General features: G+C 49.5%; 1 protein-coding gene across 3 annotated transcripts in view; it reads left to right on the forward strand.

The window, feature by feature from the left end:
- NKTR (natural killer cell triggering receptor) overlaps window positions 1–22,100 on the forward strand; it is an 89,730-nt gene that overhangs the window by 9,009 nt on the left and 58,621 nt on the right. For 2 of the 3 annotated variants that reach the window (XM_075315737.1, XM_075315738.1), the window contains exons 3-6: window positions 6,960–7,034; window positions 7,213–7,320; window positions 12,460–12,504; window positions 19,084–19,171. In XM_075315737.1, coding sequence (XP_075171852.1) covers window positions 6,960–7,034; window positions 7,213–7,320; window positions 12,460–12,504; window positions 19,084–19,171 — 316 coding nt within the window. Of the gene's footprint in view, window positions 1–6,959; window positions 7,035–7,212; window positions 7,321–12,459; window positions 12,505–12,869; window positions 12,898–19,083; window positions 19,172–22,100 lie in introns of those variants that run through there. The other variant, XM_075315740.1, reaches the window with a different exon arrangement.

Raw genomic sequence — 22,100 nt, forward strand, 5'->3', positions numbered from 1 at the left:
CAAATTTTAATAGTATCATTTTTTTTGAGTAAGTGCAATATTTGGGTGTTGTTTTTGATTGCAGAACCTGCAGGGTTAAATTGTCAGGATCTGAGCCATTCCGGCTTCTACAACACTTCTGCATCAGAAAAAAAAAAAAATATATATATATATATATATATATATATATATATATATATATATATAATCATAATCAGAAAAACGTTTTTAAAGAAAAAAAAATATATATTTTGTATGTGTGTGTGTGTGTGTGTGTGTGTGTGTGTGTGTGTGTGTGTGTGTGTGTGTGTATATGTATATGTATATATATATTTCTTTGTCGCTCCATTGGGAGACCCAGACAATTGGGTGTATAGCTTCTGCCTCCGGAGGCCACACAAAGTATTACACTTAAAAGTGTAAAGCCCCTCCCCTTCTGCCTATACACCCCCCGTGCTCCCACGGGCTCCTCAGTTTTTATGCTTTGTGCGAAGGAGGCACACATACACGCATAGCTCCACAATTTAGTCAGCAGCAGCTGCTGACTTTATCGGATGGAAGAAAAGAGGGCCCATAACAGGGCCCCCGGCATGCTCCCTTCTCACCCCACTCTGGTCGGCGGTGTTGTTAAGGTTGAGGTACCCATTGCGGGTACATAGGCAGGAGCCACATGCTGTTTTTCCTTCCCCATCCCTTAAGGGCTCTGGGTGAAGTGGGATCCTAATCGGTCTCCAGACACTGGGACCGTGCTCCCTCCGCAGCCCCTGGGGAATCTGCTGGACAGGAGCCGGGTATCGTCAGGGACAAGGCCCTGCTACTGTGAGGTACTCTGTGTCCCCTTGGGGACGGCGCATGGAGCGCTTGTGTTATACACGCTGCAGCACTGCTGGGTGTGTTAGTACGCCGGGACTACCGCGCTGACCGTGCTTGTTTGCCGGCCGCGCTTATAACTTTAGTCCGCGGCTTCTGCGGCCTAGTACCACATACTCCCGCCCCCCGGCCTGCCAGTCAGGGGTAAGGGCGGGACGCTGCACTGGACGTCAGCGCTGAGGGCTGGAGCATACTTTGTATCCTCCTCCCCCCTCACTGAGCACAGTGGGGCACCAGATTCCCGCACTTTCTAGGGCACGCCCACGGCCCCCTCCTCCTCACAGAACGCCGGCAGCCATTCCTGTCAGCACTTCTGAAGCTGGAGAGGAGAGACAACACGGCTCTGGGAGGCCCAGGCAGGGAATCTGGTGGTCACACAACCGCTTTGGGCGGTCGGTAAGCCGCACCTGTTACTAGGTGCTGGCCCCCCTGGGTGCCGAAGTGTATATATATATATATATGGTCATTTGCTATACATATACTCTGTACGGTCGCACTGTTGGTTTTTGGCTATATACCCTCCCGGATTGTACTCTGAGGAGACAACAGCATGTCGTCCGCAAAAAGCAAGGGTGCCAAAGCACAGGCTTACTTTGCAACCTGTACCTCATGTGCGGCTATGCTACCGGCAGGTTCCACCTACCCTCATTGTGTGCAATGCTCGGCCCCTGCGGCACTTACTCAGCCAGAGCCTCTGCCACTGGTGGGCCAGGTGGAACCACCTGCTACCACTGTCCAGGTGACAGGGACGGAGTTTGCAGTATTCGCTGACAAACTTTCTGAGTCTATGGATAAATGGTCTGCTAAAATACTAGAAGCTTTGCAGTCCAGACTGGTAACACAGGCCCCGGCCACTGTGGAGTCATTGCCCCCAGGTCCCCCTCAGTTGGAGCAGCAAAGTGCTCCTGGGGTGACTCATAGGTCCCAAGGTGAGGACTCCGACACGGACCGCAGTCCCAGACCGACTAAGCGGGCTCGCTGGGAGCTTCCCTCGACCTCATCACACTGCTCAGGGTCTCAGCAGGAGGACTCTCTAGATGAAGCGGAGGTGGCAGATCAGGACTCTGATCCTGAGGTCGCTCTCAACCTAGATACACCTGAAGGAGACGCCATAGTGAATGACCTTATAGCGTCCATCAATCAGGTGTTGGATCTTTCTCCCCCAGCTCCTCCGATTGAGGAGTCAGCTTCTCAGCAGGAGAAATTCCGTTTTAGGTTTCCCAAACGTACAATGAGTACGTTTCTGGATCACTCCGACTTCAGAGAGGCAGTACAGAAACACCGAGCTTGTCCAGATAAGCGTTTTTCCAAGCGCCTTAAGGACACACGTTATCCCTTCCCCCCCCCTGACGTGGTCAAGGGCTGGGCTCAGTGTCCCAAGGTGGATCCTCCAATCTCCAGACTGGCGGCTAGATCCATAGTTGCAGTGGAAGATGGGGCTTCACTCAAAGATGCCACTGACAGACAGATGGAGCTCTGGTTGAAATCCATCTATGAAGCTATCGGCGCGTCCTTTGCTCCGGCATTCGCAGCCGTATGGGCGCTCCAAGCTATCTCAGCTTGTCACTCGCAGATTAATACGGTCACACGTGTCTCTGCTCCGCAGGTGGTGTCCTTAACCACTCAGGCGTCGGCGTTTGCGTCCTACGCCATTAATGCTGTCCTGGACTCTGCGAGCCGTACGGCGGTAGCATCCGCCAATTCGGTGGCAGTCCGCAGGGCCTTGTGGCTCCGTGAATGGAAGGCAGACTCTGCTTCCAAAAAGTTTTTAACCGGTTTGCCACTTTCTGGCGACCGCCTGTTTGGTGAGCGATTGGATGAAATCATTAAACAATCCAAGGGAAAGGACTCATCCTTACCCCAGTCCAAACCAAACAGACCTCAACAACGGAAATCGAGGTTTTGGTCCTTTCGGCCCGCGGGCAGGTCTCAATTCTCCTCGTCCAACAGGCCACAGAAGGATCAGAGGAACTCCGATTCATGGCGGTCTAAGTCACGTCCTAAAAAGACCGCCGGAGGAACCGCTCCCAAAGCGGCTTCCTCATGACCTTCGGCCTCTTCAAACCGCATCCTCGGTCGGTGGCAGGCTCTCCCGCTTTTGCGACGCCTGGCTACCACAGGTACAAGACCGTTGGGTGAGAGACATTCTGTCTCACGGTTACAGGATAGAGTTCATCTCTCGTCCTCCGACTCGTTTCTTCAGAACATCTCCGCCCCCCGAACGAGCCGATGCTCTTCTTCAGGCAGTGAGCACTCTGAAGGCAGAAGGAGTGGTGATCCCTGTTCCTCTTCAGCAACAGGGTCACGGTTTTTACTCCAACTTGTTTGTGGTGCCAAAAAAGGACGGATCTTTCCGTCCTGTTCTGGACCTAAAACTGCTCAACAAACACGTAAAAACCAGGCGGTTCCGGATGGAATCGCTCCGCTCCGTCATCGCCTCAATGTCCCAAGGAGATTTCCTAGCATCAATCGACATCAAAGATGCTTATCTCCACGTACCGATTGCACCAGAGCATCAGCGCTTCCTGCGTTTCGCCATGGGGACGAACACCTTCAGTTCGTGGCACTGCCTTTCGGCCTGGCGACAGCCCCAAGGGTTTTCACCAAGGTCATGGCAACAGTGGTAGCAGTCCTACACTCTCAGGGACACTCGGTGATCCCTTACTTAGACGATCTGCTTGTCAAGGCACCCTCTCAAGTGGCATGCCAACACAGCCTGAACATTGCTCTGGAAACTCTCCAGAGATTCGGGTGGATCATCAATTTCCCAAAGTCAAATCTGACACCGGCCCAATCACTGACATATCTTGGCATGGAGTTTCATACTCTCTCAGCGATAGTGAAGCTTCCGCTGGACAAACAGCGTTCACTGCAGACAGGGGTGCAATCTCTCCTTCAAGGCCAGTCACACCCCCTGAGGCGCCTCATGCACTTCCTAGGGAAGATGGTAGCAGCAATGGAGGCAGTTCCTTTTGCGCAGTTTCATCTGCGTCCACTTCAATGGGACATTCTCCGCAAATGGGACAGGAGGTCGACGTCCCTCGACAGGAACGTCTCCCTTTCTCAGGCAGCCAAAGCCTCCCTTCGGTGGTGGCTTCTTCACACTTCATTGTCGAAGGGGAAATCCTTCCTACCCCCATCCTGGGCGGTGGTCACGACGGACGCGAGTCTGTCAGGGTGGGGAGCGGTCTTTCTCCACCACAGGGCTCAGGGTACCTGGACTCAGCCGGAGTCCTCCCTTCAGATCAATGTTCTGGAGATAAGGGCAGTGTATCTTGCCCTAAAGGCGTTCCAGCCGTGGCTGGAAGGCAAGCAGATCCGAATTCAGTCGGACAACTCCACCGCGGTGGCATACATCAACCACCAAGGCGGAACACACAGTCGGCAAGCCTTCCAGGAAGTCCGGCGGATTCTGCTGTGGGTGGAAGCCACAGCCTCCACCATATCCGCAGTTTACATCCCGGGCGTAGAAAACTGGGAAGCAGACTTTCTCAGTCGCCAGGGCATGGACGCAGGGGAATGGTCCCTTCACCCGGACGTGTTTCAAGAGATCTGTTGCCGCTGGGGGATGCCGGACGTCGACCTAATGGCGTCACGGCACAACAACAAGGTCCCGGCATTCATGGCACGGTATCAAGATCACAGAGCTCTGGCGGCGGACGCATTAGTTCAGGATTGGTCGCAGTTTCAACTGCCTTATGTGTTTCCTCCTCTGGCACTGCTGCCCAGAGTGTTACGCAAGATCAGGTCCGACTGCCGCCGCGCCATCCTCGTCGCTCCAGACTGGCCGAGGAGGTCGTGGTACCCGGATCTGTGGCATCTCACGGTGGGCCAACCGTGGGCACTACCAGACCGACCAGACTTGCTGTCTCAAGGGCCGTTTTTCCATCTGAATTCTGCGGCCCTCAACCTGACTGTGTGGCCATTGAGTCCTGGATCCTAGCGTCTTCAGGGTTGTCTCAAGAGGTCATTGCCACTATGAGACAGGCCAGGAAACCAACGTCCGCCAAGATCTACCACAGGACGTGGAGGATATTCTTATCCTGGTGCTCTGATCAGGGTTTTACTCCCTGGCCATTTGCCTTGCCCACTTTTCTGTCCTTCCTTCAATCCGGATTGGAAAAGGGTTTGTCGCTCGGCTCCCTTAAGGGACAAGTCTCAGCGCTCTCTGTGTTTTTTCAGAAGCGCCTAGCCAGACTTCCACAGGTACGCACGTTCCTGCAGGGGGTTTGTCACATAGTCCCTCCTTACAAGCGTCCGTTAGAACCCTGGGATCTGAACAGGGTGCTGATGGCTCTTCAGAAACCACCGTTCGAGCCAATGAAGGATATTTCTCTCTCACGCCTTTCGCAGAAAGTGGTCTTCCTAGTAGCAGTCACATCACTTCGGAGAGTGTCTGAGCTAGCAGCGCTGTCATGCAAGGCCCCCTTCCTGGTGTTTCACCAGGACAAGGTGGTTCTGCGTCCGGTTCCGGAATTTCTCCCTAAGGTGGTATCCCCCTTTCATCTCAATCAGGATATCTCCTTACCTTCTTTTTGTCCTCATCCAGTTCACCAATGTGAAAAGGATTTGCACTTGTTAGATCTGGTGAGAGCACTCAGACTCTACATTTCTCGTACGGCGCCGCTCGGATGCACTCTTTGTCCTTGTCGCTGGCCAGCGTAAAGGGACACAAGCTTCCAAATCAACCCTGGCTCGGTGGATCAAGGAACCAATTCTCGAAGCCTACCGTTCTTCTGGGCTTCCGGTTCCCTCAGGGCTGAAGGCCCATTCTACCAGAGCCGTGGGTGCGTCCTGGGCTTTGAGGCACCAGGCTGCGGCTCAGCAGGTGTGTCAGGCGGCTACCTGGTCGAGCCTGCACACTTTCACGAAACACTATCAGGTGCATACCTATGCTTCGGCAGATGCCAGCCTAGGTAGGCGAGTCCTTCAGGCGGCGGTTGCCCACCTGTAGGAAGGGGCCGTTTTTACGGCTCTATTACGAGGTATTATTTTACCCACCCAGGGACTGCTTTTGGACGTCCCAATTGTCTGGGTCTCCCAATGGAGCGACAAAGAAGAAGGGAATTTTGTTTACTTACCGTAAATTCCTTTTCTTCTAGCTCCAATTGGGAGACCCAGCACCCGCCCCTGTTCCCTTCGGGCTGTTGTTCTTTGTGTACACATGTTGTTCATGTTGAATGGTTTTCAGTTCTCCGAACTTCCTTCGGATTGAATTTACTTTAGACCAATTTATAAGTTCCTCCTTCCTGCTTTTGCACCAAAACTGAGGAGCCCGTGGGAGCACGGGGGGTGTATAGGCAGAAGGGGAGGGGCTTTACACTTTTAAGTGTAATACTTTGTGTGGCCTCCGGAGGCAGAAGCTATACACCCAATTGTCTGGGTCTCCCAATTGGAGCTAGAAGAAAAGGAATTTACGGTAAGTAAACAAAATTCCCTTCATATATGTATATATATGTGTATATATATATATATATATATATATATATATATGTATATATATATATATATATATATATAATATACACACACATATATGTGTGTGTGTGTGTGTGTGTGTGTGTGTGTGTGTGTGTGTGTATATATATATATATATATATATATATATATATATATATATATATATATATATATATATATATATATATATATATATATATATATATATATACACATATAATATATATATATATACACATATAATATAGATATATATATATATCTATATTATATGTGTGTGTATATATATATATATATATATATATATATATATATATATATATATATACACACATATACACACATACATACTTACATACATACATATACACACACACATATATATATATATATATATATATGTGTGTGTGTATATGTGTGTGTATATATATAGATAGATAGATATAGATAGATATATATATATATAATATTATATTATATTTATGGTGTGTGTGTGTGTAGTCTGTCACTGATTACAATAAGCCTATGACCCCTATGTAGCTGAGCTAAAGTCACCAATCCCAGTTTTACCCTAATGGAGCAAAGCTGAAGTGTAAAGCATTTTTAAAACGTCTTTTATTTTCCTCCTTTTTTTTTCTCTCTCTCCACAGTTGGCCGAATTATATTTCAACTTTTCTCTGATGTCTGCCCAAAAACTTGCACGAACTTCCTGCGTCTATGTACAGGTAGGTGCCGCCGTTTGTCGCACTTATATTCTGGACCTGAGCAGATTTTCTTTTTTTGTCCTTTTTAGATTTTGAAATTAGAAACCAAGATCCGTATGTATGTAATCGACGCGACAACGTTCCGTGCACGATCCGAGGAATCTGGACCGTTGCTCAGCATTTTCTTTTTTTCTTCTAGGGGAAAAAGGAATTGGAAAAGTTACAAAGAAAAAGTTGTGTTATAAGGGTTCCACGTTCCACCGAGTGGTGAAAAACTTTATGATCCAAGGTGGCGACTTCAGTGAAGGTAAGGATGAGGTGTGACCCCTGCAGAACGGCATGTGGTGGTCCAGGGGAGTATCCTGCTCTCCAAACCCCGGACACTTCTCCTGTTACGTTTAAAAAGTAGCAGAAGCCGTGTAAGAACGTAGCACCATTCTTGCAAGATTTGCAAGATCAAGTGCAGTAAATCTCTTACCGCCTCCTGTACATTAACTATTTATAAGATCACTGCTTCCTGTGTTTGTATGCACAATAACAATCTTATTTGCAGCCTTCTGCAAAAACCTTGGCCGAGCCCTGACACACTGTAACGAGCCCTGAACCTGTGTCATGATCGGGATTGGTTTTTCAGCTGCTGGATACAAACAAGAAGGTCTCCTATACTAACAGCCAGCAAGCAGAGATCTTGAAAATGGTAATGGATTGAAGAACAATAAAAACGTTATTTTATTATGCAATGTATAGAGCCTGTCCATGTATTCTGTTTATTCTGTTAAAGGGGGACCCCCTATTGGCCAGAAAAGAAAACTGTCACTTCTTTTCCGCAGGTACCTGCGGTTTTTGCCATAGATAATGGTCAAAAACCACAGGGAACAACCCGTGGAAAAAACGCGGCAAACCACGTGCAGTTTTCTGGTGCTGTTTGCTGGGGTTTTTTTTACCGCAGGTGCGGTAATCTTTCAGAGGATCCGGAATTTTCTTAAGAAAATTCCATTTTTTAGTGCGCACAGGGCCTAAAGGAGTTGTCAAGTACTAGAAAAGGCTATTTAAAGTTGGCCCATGGCAGTGCTAAAATAATTTACTGAGCCCCTACAGCTCCTTTGTTCTGTTGCTTGTGTCCCTATAACTCCCATGTTCTTATCATGTATCTCTGTATACAGGGAGCTCCCCCTAGTGGTGGCTGCAGACAGGATCGTATCATGTATGTCTGTATACAGGGAGCTCCCCCTAGTGGTGGCTGCAGACAGGATCTTATCATGTATCTCTGTATACAGGGAGCTCCCCCTAGTGGTGACTGCAGACAGGATCTTATCATGTATCTCTGTATACAGGGAGCTCCCCCTAGTGGTGACTGCAGACAGGATCTTATCATGTATCTCTGTATACAGGGAGCTCCCCCTAGTGGTGACTGCAGACAGGATCTTATCATGTATCTCAGTATACAGGGAGCTCCCCCTAGTGGTGGCTGCAGACAGGATCTTATCATGTATCTCTGTATACAGGGAGCTCCCCCTAGTGGTGGCTGCATACAGTGTCTTATCATGTATCTCTGCATACAGGGAGCTCCCCCTAGTGGTGGCTGCAGACAGGATCTTATCATGTATCTCTGTATACAGGGAGCTCCCCCTAGTGGTGGCTGCAGACAGGATCTTATCATGTATCTCAGTATACAGGGAGCTCCCCCTAGTGGTGGCTGCAGACAGGATCTTATCATGTATCTCTGTATACAGGGGGCTCCCCCTAGTGGTGACTGCAGACAGGATCTTATCATGTATCTCTGTATACAGGGAGCTCCCCCTAGTGGTGACTGCAGACAGGATCTTATCATGTATCTCAGTATACAGGGAGCTCCCCCTAGTGGTGGCTGCAGACAGGATCTTATCATGTATCTCTGTATACAGGGAGCTCCCCCTAGTGGTGGCTGCATACAGTGTCTTATCATGTATCTCTGCATACAGGGAGCTCCCCCTAGTGGTGGCTGCAGACAGGATCTTATCATGTATCTCTGTATACAGGGAGCTCCCCCTAGTGGTGGCTGCAGACAGGATCTTATCATGTATCTCAGTATACAGGGAGCTCCCCCTAGTGGTGGCTGCAGACAGGATCTTATCATGTATCTCAGTATACAGGGAGCTCCCCCTAGTGGTGACTGCAGACAGGATCTTATCATGTATCTCTGTATACAGGGAGCTCCCCCTAGTGGTGGCTGCAGACAGGATCTTATCATGTATCTCTGTATACAGGGAGCTCCCCCTAGTGGTGGCCGCAGACAGGAGCTTATCATGTATCTCTGTATACAGGGAGCTCCCCCTAGTGGTGGCTGCAGACAGGATCTTATCATGTATCTCTGTATACAGGGAGCTCCCCCTAGTGGTGGCTGCAGACAGGATCTTATCATGTATCTCTGTATACAGGGAGCTCCCCGTAGTGGTGGCTGCAGACAGAATCTTATCATGTATCTCTGTATACAGGGAGCTCCCCCTAGCGGTGGCCGCAGACAGGAGCTTATCATGTATCTCTGTATACAGGGAGCTCCCCCTAGTGGTGGCTGCAGACAGGATCTTATCATGTATCTTCGTATACAGGGAGCTCCCCCTAGTGGTGGCTGCAGACAGGATCTTATCGTGTATCTCTGTATACAGGGAGCTCCCCCTAGTGGTGGCCGCAGACAGGAGCTTATCATGTATCTCTGTATACAGGGAGCTCCCCCTAGTGGTGGCTGCAGACAGGATCTTATCATGTATCTCTGTATACAGGGAGCTCCCCCTAGTGGTGGCTGCAGACAGGATCTTATCATGTATCTCTGTATACAGGGAGCTCCCCGTAGTGGTGGCTGCAGACAGAATCTTATCATGTATCTCTGTATACAGGGAGCTCCCCCTAGCGGTGGCCGCAGACAGGAGCTTATCATGTATCTCTGTATACAGGGAGCTCCCCCTAGTGGTGGCTGCAGACAGGATCTTATCATGTATCTCTGTATACAGGGAGCTCCCCCTAGTGGTGGCTGCAGACAGGATCTTATCATGTATCTCTGTATACAGGGAGCTCCCCGTAGTGGTGGCTGCAGACAGAATCTTATCATGTATCTCTGTATACAGGGAGCTCCCCCTAGCGGTGGCCGCAGACAGGAGCTTATCATGTATCTCTGTATACAGGGAGCTCCCCCTAGTGGTGGCTGCAGACAGGATCTTATCATGTATCTCTGTATACAGGGAGCTCCCCCTAGTGGTGGCTGCAGACAGGATCTTATCATGTATCTCTGTATACAGGGAGCTCCCCCTAGTGGTGGCTGCAGACAGGATCTTATCATGTATCTCTGTATACAGGGAGCTCCCACTAGTGGTGGCTGCAGACAGGATCTTATGTATCTCTGTATACAGGGAGCTCCCACTAGTGGTGGCTGCAGACAGGATCTTATCATGTATCTCTGTATACAGGGAGCTCCCCCTAGTGGTGGCTGCAGACAGGATCTTATCATGTATCTCTGTATACAGGGAGCTCCCCCTAGTGGTGGCTGCAGACAGGATCTTATCATGTATCTCTGTATACAGGGAGCTCCCCCTAGTGGTGGCTGCAGACAGGATCTTATGTATCTCTGTATACAGGGAGCTCCCCTTAGTGGTGGCTGCAGACAGGATCTTATCATGTGTCTTTGTATACAGGGAGCTTCCCCTAGTGGTGACTGCAGACAGGATCTTATCATGTATCTCTCTATACAGGGAGCTCCCACTAGTGGTGGCTGCAGATAGGATCTTATCATGTGTCTCTGTATACAGGGAGCTCCCCCTAGTGGTAACTGCAGACAGGAGCTTATCATGTATCTCTGTATACAGGGAGCTCCCTCTAGTGGTGGCTGCAGACAGAATCTCATCATGTATCTCTGTATACAGGGAGCTCCCCCTAGTGGTGGCTGCATACAGTGTCTTATCATGTATCTCTGCATACAGGGAGCTCCCCCTAGTGGTGGCTGCAGACAGGGTCTTATCATGTATCTCTGTATACAGGGAGCTCCCCCTAGTGGTGGCTGCAGACAGGATCTTATCATGTATCTCTGTATACAGGGAGCTACCCCTAGTGGTGGCTGCAGACAGGGTCTTATCATGTATCTCTGTATACAGGGAGCTCCCCCTAGTGGTGGCTGCAGACAGGATCTTATCATGTATCTCTGTATACAGGGAGCTCCCCCTAGTGGCAGCTGCAGATAGGATCTTATCATGTATCTCTGTATACAGGAGCTCCCCCTAGTGGCAGCTGCAGATAGGATCTTATCATGTATCTCTGTATACAGGGAGCTACCCCTAGTGGTGGCTGCAGACAAGATCTTATCATGTATCTCTGTATACAGGGAGCTCCCCCTAGTGGTGGCTGCAGACAGGATCTTATCATGTATCTCTGTATACAGGGAGCTACCCCTAGTGGTGGCTGCAGACAGGGTCTTATCATGTATCTCTGTATACAGGGAGCTACCCCTAGTGGTGGCTGCAGACAGGATCATATCATGTATCTCTGTATACAGGGAGCTCCCCCTAGTGGCAGCTGCAGATAGGATCTTATCATGTAGCTTTGTATACAGGGAGCTCCCCCTAGTGGTGGCTGCAGACAGGATCTTATCATGTGTCTCTGTATACAGGGAGCTCCCCCTAGTGGAGGCTGCAGACAGAATCTTATCATGTATCTCTGTATACAGGGAGCTCCCCCTAGTGGTGGCTGCAGACAGGATCTTATCATGTATCTCTGTATACAGGGAGATCCCCCTAGTGGTGGCTGCAGAAATGATCTTATCATGTATCTCTGTATACAGGGAGCTCCCCCTAGTGGTGACTGCAGACAGGATCTTATCATGTATCTGTATGCAGGGAGCTCCCCCTAGTGGTGGCTGCAGACAGGATCTTATCATGTATCTCTGTATACCGGGAGCTCCCCCTAGTGGTGGCTGCAGACAGGAGCTTATCATGTATCTCTGTATACAGGGAGCTCCCCCTAGTGGTGGCTGCAGAAATGATCTTATCATGTATCTCTGTATACAGGGAGCTCCCCCTAGTGGTGACTGCAGACAGGATCTTATCATGTATCTCTGTATACAGGGAGCTCCCCCTAGTGGTGACTGCAGACTGGATCTTATCATGTATCTCTGTATACAGGGAGCTCCCCTTAGTGGTGGCTGCAGACAGGATCTTATCATGTATCTCTGTATACACGGAGCTCCCCCTAGTGGTGACTGCAGACAGGGTCTTATCATGTATCTCTGTATACAGGGAGCTCCCCCTAGTGGTGGCTGCAGACAGGATCTTATCATGTATCTCTGTATACAGGGAGCTCCCCCTAGTGGTGGCTGCAGACAGGATCTTATCATGTATCTCTGTATACAGGGAGCTTCCCCTAGTGGTGGCTGCAGACAGAATCTTATCACACATTGTTTGTTTGGTTTTTTTTTTTATCTCAGGTAATGGAAAAGGCGGGGAGTCTGTTTTCGGCGGTTATTTTAAAGGTAAGGTCACAATCGGCAGGACTCGTTTTTTTGCTATTGTTTTGTTGTTATCATTATTTCCACTCTACATATGAGGGTTAGAAAAAAAAAATCCAACCTGTTTGCTAAGATCCAGCGTTAGACTTTCTTGCATGTCTCTAATGTTTGCATGATCCTTCCATGTGCATGAACTTTTGGACCCGAGTATGTTGAGGGCTTTATTTATGTTTTTTTCTTTCCTAGCTGCTTATGTGTAGACAGGGCTTTTCTGACTGTTTTATATGGTTATATTCAGTGTCATTCTCAGCATGGAGGTTAGGCAACTTTTTTCAATGACAACTCCTATCTTCCTGCCTAAAACTGTCAACATATTCTTTTATTTATAGAGAATGTGATCTATTGCAAAATCCTAAGGTAAGAAAAACCGCAAGCTCAGTAAACTCGATAAATCACTCTTCCCCTGCACCCTCCTCCCCCGCAGTCAATGGACTCTTCTTCATCATTAAAAAAAAAAATTTAAAAAAATAAAATTTAAATTGGGAGGAATTGAGCGTAAATCTCTTTACCGGTCATTTTGTCCATCGCTGTTATTGTCAGAACTTGTTTTACTGTCACTTTGTCATCTCCGTTCCCATAGAGGAGCCGAGCAGGGCCCCCCCCAACAGCGCGGCCCCCCACAGCGCGGCCCCTCTATGTGCGGCCCCTCTAGATATAGGTCTGGAGATAGACAGTCATCTCCCAGGATTTGCGTTCTGCAGCGTGCATGTCCATAGGGGTTAACCCTGCAGGGCCCGACCTTAATAATAGTGTAATCCTCGTATAACGGGGGGCTCTGCAGCTTTTTATAACATATGTTGTGTTTCAGTTCCTCATGGGTAAAACCTCTGCTTCAGGTCAGTGAATGGAAGCAAAGACTTGCACAGACTTAAAGGGTTTGTCTCAGCTCTGGGCCCCGCACCCATCTACACCCAAACTCCAGTGAGTGGAGAAGTTATCGCACATGCTCCGGCTTTCTCCATTAATTACTAGGTGAGTTTTTAAAGGGAATCGGTCATGTCTTTTTTTTTTTTTAATTATTATTATTATAATATTAAACTGCCCCAAATGTGTTTTAAATGATGAAGTGTGCATCACTAACATGGTTTTAAAAGCTAAAAATTCCATGTATTTATCTAAAAAAGAAAAAAAAAAAAAAAAAAAAAAGAGACTTTCTTTGCTTAGGTGAATGCTTTACATACCTTTTTGGTTACAGTCATTTGGGCGGATCTTTTGCTGGATTCAGTCACAGTCACTCAAGTTTTGGCATGATTCTTTTTTTGAATTTAGTCACAGCTCACCACCACTTCTCTGCTGTGCTCCGCTCATTACGGTTACATGGTCATGACATCACTACAGGTCTTGCGCCACCATGTCTCCTCTGCTCAGCTCCGCCCATTATGTTCACATGGTCGAGACATCACCACAGGTCCTGCACCACCACTTCTCCTCTGCTAAGCCCCACCCATTACGGTCACATGGTCCTTTCATCACCACAAGTCCTGGACCACCACTTCTCTGCTGAGGTCTGCCCATAATGGTCACATGGTCATGACATCACCACAGGTCCTGCACCACCACTTTTCCTCTGCTAAGCCCCACCCATTACGGTCACATGGCTGTGTCATCACCACAGGTCCTGAACCACCACTTCTTTGCTGAGGTCTGCCCATAATGGTAACATGGTCGTGACATCACCACAGGTCCTGGACCACCACTTTTCCTCTGCCAATCTCCAGGGCTCAGCAGAGGAGATGTGGTGACATCACGACCATGTGACCATAATCAGTGGAGCCCAGCAGAGAAGTGGTGGTGCAGGACCTGTGATGTCATGACCATGTGACCATAATGGGTGGTGCACAGCAGAAAAGTGGTGGTGCAGGACCAGTGATGTCATGACCATGTGACCATAATGGGTGGTGCACAGCAGAAAAGTGGTGGTGCAGGACCTGTGATGTCATGACCATGTGACCATAATGGGCGGTGCACAGCAGAAAAGTGGTGGTGCAGGACCTGTGATGTCATGACCATAATAGGCGGTGCACAGCAGAGAAGTGGTGGTGCAGGACCTGTGATGTCATGACCATGTGACCATAATGGGTGGTGTACAGCAGAAAAGTGGTGGTGCAGGACCTGTGATGTCATGACCATGTGACCATAATGGGCGGTGCACAGCAGAGAAGTGGGGATGGGGCTTGACTAAGTTCAAAAGGAATTGTGCTGGAACTTGAGTGACTGTGACTGAACTCAGCAAAAGCACCGCCCAAGTGACTGAAGCCTAAGAAATGTACTGCATTCACATAAGCACATACAGTTTTTTATTTTAAGATAAATAAATGGATTTTTTTTGTTTTTAAAATGATGGTAGTGATGCACATTGCACCATTTAAAACACACTTGAGGCGGTTTAATATAAAAAAAAAACCAAAAAATACATGAGTTTCCCTTTAATAGAGCGGCTTTATTTGTAGCTTCCGTGCCAATGAATGGAGAGAGGCGAAACATGACTGACCACCTCTGCAATCACTGCTGGTAAGAACAGGGGATGTGGAGAGCAGATGGCACCTCTGCACCCCCGTTATGAAGGTAGATGCTGCTCCTACTTTTAGGACCTCCATCTGTCTCGGACATTTAAAGGGCTGGTCCCCTTTATCGATACATCTCACAGCTAAGGTTTTACGCAATAATTTCCAGTGCAGACCATGCTAGAAGTAAAGCAGCACACGTTATGTCATTGTTTCCGTGTATCAGTACAGGTGCCGCTTGCATCCCTTTTTTGTGTTCCGCTATGTAGGGGCTATAGCAAGAAATGTCTCCATCCTATCAATCAACCAACAGTACCTGAACAACTCGGGTGGATGTCATTTTACCCAATAAATTACAGCAGCGCCCCAGTGTTTTGTTTTTTTCCCGAAATTATTATTTTACGGCTAATATTAGTTCCCTGCACTGCGTCTCCTCGTCACCAGCCGCCGCCGTCTTCTTCTTTTATCGGTGCCGCTCCAGTCGTCTCCAGCAGCTTGTGACCTGCCGGAGGCTCCAATGTTTTCTGGGTGACCCGGAAGTCACAATATCTTGTAAGACACAACAAGGCTGTGATACACCTGCACTGACCGCTTGTGACCGTTATTCTGGAGAGTCAGAAGTTGCCATCGCAGGATGGAGCGGCGGCGGGAAGAGCTGAAGATGCCAGCGGGTGAGTATGATACCAGGCGCAGGGATCTTATAATAGCAGCATCACTCCAGCACCGGAAAAATAAATGCTAGGGTTGTGAGTCAATAAACCGTGTTTTTGTTATAAAAAACAAAATTGCATTAAACACAAGTGGGAACCATGGACATGGTTGATATTATGAGGTATATGGGATACGGCTGCGACTAAGTGATATACACTTTTGTCCCGTACACCACAGTCTTTTACATATTCTGACTCCGCAGAGACTCCTCCTTCGGTCAGGAAGAGCCTCTTCTTTCAGTTGAGCAGACCATTCTCTTTCAGTAGAGCGGAGCCCCTTCTTTTGGGTTGAGCGTAGCCCCCTCCTTTGGGTTGGGCGCAGCCCCCTCCTTTGGGTTGGGCGCAGCCCCCTCCTTTTGGGTTGGGCGCAGCCCCCTTCTTTTGGCTTGGGCGCAGCCCCCTCCTTTTGGGTTGGGCGAGCCCCCTCCTTTTGGCTTGGGCGTATCCCCCTCCTTTTGGCTTGGGCGTAGCCCCCTCCTTTTGGCTTGGGCGTAGCCCCCTCCTTTTGGCTTGGGCGTAGCCCCCTCCTTTTTGGGTGGAGCGCAGCTCCCTCCGTTTTGGGTGGAGCGCAGCTCCCTCCGTTTTGGGTGGAGCGCAGCTCCCTCCGTTTTGGGTGGAGCGCAGCTCCCTCCGTTTTGGGTGGAGCGCAGCCCCCTCGGTTTTGGGTGGAGCGCAACTCCCTCGGTTTTGGATGGAGCGCAGCTCCCTCGGTTTTGGATGGAGCGCAGCTCCCTCCGTTTTGGGTGGAGCGCAGCCCCCTCCGTTTTGGGTGGAGCGCAGCCCCCTCCGTTTTGGGTGGAGCGCAGCCCCCTCCGTTTTGGGTGGAGCGCAGCCCCCTCCGTTTTGGGTGGAGCGCAGCCCCCTCCGTTTTGGGTGGAGCGCAGCCCCCTCCGTTTTGGGTGGAGCGCAGCCCCCCTCTTTTGGGTTGGGCGCAGCCCCCCTCTTTTGGGTTGGGCATAGCCCCCTCCTTCTTGGGTGGAATACAGCCCCCTCCTTTGGGCTTAACAGAGTCCTATTTATCCGTTTGCTGTATATTTGCAGTAAACTTTTCCTGCAGCCCAAACTGTGTGAAATGATGGCGACCCCTCAGCTGTGAGAAGTATGGGCTTTGTGTGGTTTCCATTCACTACCAGTAAGCAGAGGTAGTAATAGGCAGTGCTGCGGAGCCCTCTGTATAGGAGGTGACCCCGGTGTGTGCTCTCGGGTGGTCTGTACTTCTGCTGTAGCCATGTGGCTCAGGCTGCATCCACTGAAGGCTTTCTTTTTCTTTCCTTTAAACAGTGTTCTCAGCCAGGTAAGTGTCCGCCGCCGCTGATCCTCCGACCGGGGTCGGTTCTGTTTGCAGATATTGTCATTTCTACAATTTACGTATTTTGTTTTTTTCTTCTTCTCTGGGGCTAAATCTCTTCTGTAGATGACATAAAGCAAAGCTGCACGTCTGAACCCCGGCACCGTCCACCCGTAACGAGGAGCAGCGCTGCAGATGCACCGCATGGGTCACACTCCACTCACATCCAGAGCTGCGCTGATGAGCATTTTTCATTGTTTAGTTGGTCGGACTGGAATAGTCGCCACTACTGTAACATGAAGTTGGGAGACAAAAGATCCAAAAACCGAAGACTAAAGTGCGATGCAGCTCTGGATGTGAGCGGAGTAGACCATGGGATGTAACTGAAGACTAGAACAAAACAGCAGCCGGGGATCCTCAGGAGTGCAGCTCTGCTTCATTACAGGCTTGTTGCTTTATCTTCTTAGCTTTCAGCACCAGGATATTGTGTTTACATATTTTTTATTTTAAAATTTTGGTTCAAACAAAACAAATATATAGGATATTGTGGGTCTTCTCCAATCATTTTAAGGAACTGTTTAACTTAAGATGAAATTTTCCAGTTTTTTTTTGTATACAATCTGCATAACTTGCTTTATAGCCAATATTGTACTCCAGAGCTGCACCAGCAGAATAGTGAGTGCAGCTCTGGAGTATAATACAGGATAAGTAATGTACGTACATAGTGACTGCACCAGCAGAATAGTGAGTGCAGCTCTGGAGTATAATACAGGATAAGTAATGTACGTACATAGTGACTGCACCAGCAGAATAGTGAGTGCAGCTCTGGAGTATAATACAGGATAAGTAATGTATGTACATAGTGACTGCACCAGCAGAATAGTGAGTGCAGCTCTGGAGTATATTACAAGATAAGTAATGTATGTACATAGTAATTGCACCAGCAGAATAGTGAGTACAGCTCTGGAGTATAATACAGGAGGTAACTCAGGATTAGTAATCTAATGTATGTATGTACACAGTGACTGTACCAGCAGAATAGTGAGTGCAGCTCTGGAGTATAATGCAGGAGGTAACTCAGGATCAGTAATGTATGTACACAGTGACTGCACCAGCAGAATAGGGAGTGCAGCTTTGGAGTATAATACAGGATGTAACTCGGGATCAGTAATGTAATGTATGTACACAGTGACTGCACCAGCAGAATAGTGAGTGCAGCTCTGGAGTATAATACAGGAGGTAACTCAGGATCAGTAATGTAATGTATGTACACAGTGACTGCACCAGCAGAATAGTGAGTGCAGCTCTGGAGTATAATACAGGAGGTAACTCCGGATCGGTACAGTACCAGTAATGTATGTACACAGTGACTGCACCAGCAGAATAGTGAGTGCAGCTCTGGAGTATAATACAGGAGGTAACTCAGGATCAGTAATGTAATGTATGTACACAGTGACTGCACCAGCAGAATAGTGAGTGCAGCTCTGGAGTATAATACAGGAGGTAACTCCGGATCGGTACAGTACCAGTAATGTATGTACACAGTGAGTGCAGCTCTGGAGTGTAATGCAGGATGTTACTAGGTGTCACTGAACAGATGTCTTAAGTATTTGGAGCATTGTGCAGCTTGGATCTCCTGAGATGAGGGTAGATGTCGGTGAACCTTCTGTCTGTGCTGTGTGGGAGGCTGTAGCTTGTTCCTATGTGTCTGCTGTGTTTGGGGTGTTCTGTTATATCTTGTGTTCTGGAGAACAGTTGCAGTCCTGCTGAGTTCCTGCAGGGGGAGTGAGTGGTCAGTTTTCTTACCTGTCGCTGTCGGGGGTCACTCTTGGACAGAGTACTGATGTGAGGGGGGCCGCGGCCCCTGTAGTGGGCACCGCAGCTCTCGGCTTCTTGGCACACATGTACGGACACTTGCGGACCTCGTCGGCCCACCTTGGAGTTTTCTTTGCTTCTTTGTTTCGTTAAATGCACTCAATATTTATTTTCTCTTTTTTTTTTTTTCTTCTTTTTTTTCTTTTTTTTTTTTTTTATACAACAGATGAAAACTTTATTCTCAAACACGACCGTGCGTTTCTACTGTCTATGGCAAACCGAGGCAAGCACACCAACGGCTCGCAGTTCTTCATGTAAGTCCAAGATATCCTGCTCATGTGTGGCGCTCAGATCATACAGTCCCGGGCTGGAAACACCGGAACGGGCAGCGTTATTAGCCCTGCGTGCCCCCCGTCTGCTGTGTCCGGGTGCAGGCGAGAAGCTGAGCCCACTCCATACCCCGCGGGCGCTGCCTCCAACAGCAGAGACCAGAACTGGCTCCGATCGCTTAGGATTAACCAATTACATGCCACTGTCAGAATATCAATGGCTCCATTGCCAGAGTAACCGTATTCTGGGGTGCCGATAGGTTGCCATTGCCGCCACTGCCCTACTAAGGACCCTTTGCCGCCATTTTTATTCTTTCAGAAACTTATAGCAGACCAGGGATTACAGCTGATCGAACAACTACAGGCTTAAGTCCCCTGAGGGAAAGGAGAAAAAAATGAAAAAATAAATTCTAAAAATATTTAAAAATCAAACATTTTAAATATTTTAATTTTTTTTTTCTTCGGCGCTCCATTGGGAGACCCAGACGATTGGGTGTATAGCTACTGCCTCCGGAGGCCACACAAAGTATTACACTAAAAAGTGTAAGGCCCCTCCCCTTCTGGCTATACACCCCCCGTGGGATCACGGGCTTGCTCAGTTTTATGCTTTGTGCGAAGGAGGTCAGACATCCACGCATAGCTCCACTGTTTAGTCAGCAGTAGCTGCTGACTATGTCGGATGGAAGTAAAGAGGGCCCATACTAGGGCCCCCAGCATGCTCCCTTCTCACCCCACTTTTGTCGGCGGTGTTTGTTAAGGTTGAGGTACCCATTGCGGGTACGGAGGCTGGAGCCCACATGCTGTTTTCCTTCCCCATCCCCCTGAAGGGCTCTGGTGAAGTGGGATCTTACCGGCCTCCAGACTCTGAGGCCGGGCTCCATCCACAGACCCGGAGATCCTGCTGGATACGGAGCTAGGGTGCCGTCAGGGACAAGGCCCTGCAACATTCAGGTACTCTGTGTCCCCGTGCAGACAGGCACAGACACACTCCAGCGTTGCTGGGTGTTCTAGTGCGCCGGGGACAGTAGCGCTGCGCGCTTGGGGTTATACTCACTGCAGCTTTGCTGAGTGAGTTTATGTGTGGGGAACTACCGCGCCGGCCGCCATGGTGACTGCGGCGCGGCTGAGACTTGTGGTGCGCCGGGGACTTCGCGCCGACCGTGCTTTTACGACGGCAGCGCTTGTAAATCTAGTCCCCGGCTTCTGCGGCCTAGTTACGCTTCGTTCCCGCCCCCAGCCCTGTCAATCAGGGAAGGGGAGAGACGCTGTACAATAGCAGCGCCGAGGGCTGGAGTCTTATTTACATACTCCAGCCCTCTCACTGGGCACAGTGGGACGCCAGTTTCCCGCTCTTTGTCTGCAGCACGCCCACGGCCCGCCCCTCTTCACAGGACGCCGGCAGCCATTCCTGCACGCAGTCTGAGCTGGAGAACGGACATAGCCCTGGGAGACCCAGACAAGGGATTCTGGCGACCACACACCCGCTGTTAAGCGGGCGGTAAGCAGCACCTAGGTGCTGACCCCACTAGTGCCACAGTGTTGTTTAGTGTACTTTTGTCTGTACCTATATATATTGCACTGTACGGTCGCTTCTTGGCTTTATACCCTATATTGCTCTGAGGAGACAACAGCATGTCATCCGCAAAAAGCAAGGGTGCCAAGGCACGGGCTTCATATGCTGCCTGTACCGCATGTGGGGCTGATCTACCGGCAGGTTCCTCTGACCCCCATTGTGTGCAATGTTCGGTCCCTGTGCCACTTCGTCAGCCGGAGTCTATGCTAGTAGTGGCCCAGGCAGAGACGCCTGTGAACCCTGCCCCGGTGACGGGGACAGAATTTGCAGTTTTTGCTGATAAGATGTCTGTGACTATGACAAAAATTCTAGAAACCTTGCAGTCCAGGCCGGTCACTCAGACCATGGGCACTGCTGATTCAATGTTCTCCGGTCCCCCTCAGTTGGAACTAATCCGTGCTCCAAGGGGGTCCCAGACATCACAGGCTGAAGGCTCTGACTCGGACGACAGTCCCAGGCAGCCTAAGCGAGCTCGCTGGGAGAGACCCTCAGCGTCATCACGCTGGTCAGGGTCTCAGCGAGAGGATTCTCTGTATGATGAGACAGAGCTAGGTGATCAGGAGTCCAATCCTGAGACTGCTCTCAACCTGGATACCCCTGATGGTGACGCCATGGTGAATGATCTTATAGCGGCCATCAATAGACTGCTGGATATTTCTCCTCCAGCGGAGGAGGCAGCAGCACAGCAGGAGAAATTCCATTTTAGGTATCCCAAACGTAAATTGAGCTCTTTTCTGGACCACGCGGACTTCAGAGAAGCAGTCCAGAAACACCATGCTTATCCAGATAAGCGTTTCTCCAAACGTCTTAAGGATACACGTTATCCCTTTCCCCCTGACGTGGTCAAACGCTGGACCCAGTGTCCAAAGGTGGACCCCCCAATCTCCAGGCTTGCGGCTAGATCCATAGTTGCAGTGGAAGATGGGGCTTCACTTAAAGATGCCAATGACAGACAGATGGACCTTTGGTTGAAATCTGTCTATGAAGCTATCGGCGCGTCGTTTGCTCCAGCATTCGCAGCCGTGTGGGCACTCCAGGCTATTTCAGCTGGTCTGGCGCAGGTGGACTCTATCATACGTCCATCAGTGCCACAGGTGGCGTCCTTGACTTCGCAAATGTCTGCGTTTGCGACTTACGCTATCAAGCCTTCCAGGAAGTCCGACGGATTCTGATGTGGGTGGAGGCCACGGCCTCCACCATCTCCGCAGTTCACATCCCCGGCGTAGAAAACTGGGAAGCGGACTTCCTCAGTCGCCAGGGTATGGACGCAGGGGAATGGTCCCTTCACCCGGACGTGTTTCAGGAAATCTGTCGCCGCTGGGGAAGGCCGGACGTCGACCT

Source organism: Anomaloglossus baeobatrachus, chromosome 6, assembly GCF_048569485.1.
Source record: "Anomaloglossus baeobatrachus isolate aAnoBae1 chromosome 6, aAnoBae1.hap1, whole genome shotgun sequence".
In the NCBI taxonomy this organism is placed as follows: Eukaryota; Metazoa; Chordata; class Amphibia; order Anura; family Aromobatidae; genus Anomaloglossus; species Anomaloglossus baeobatrachus.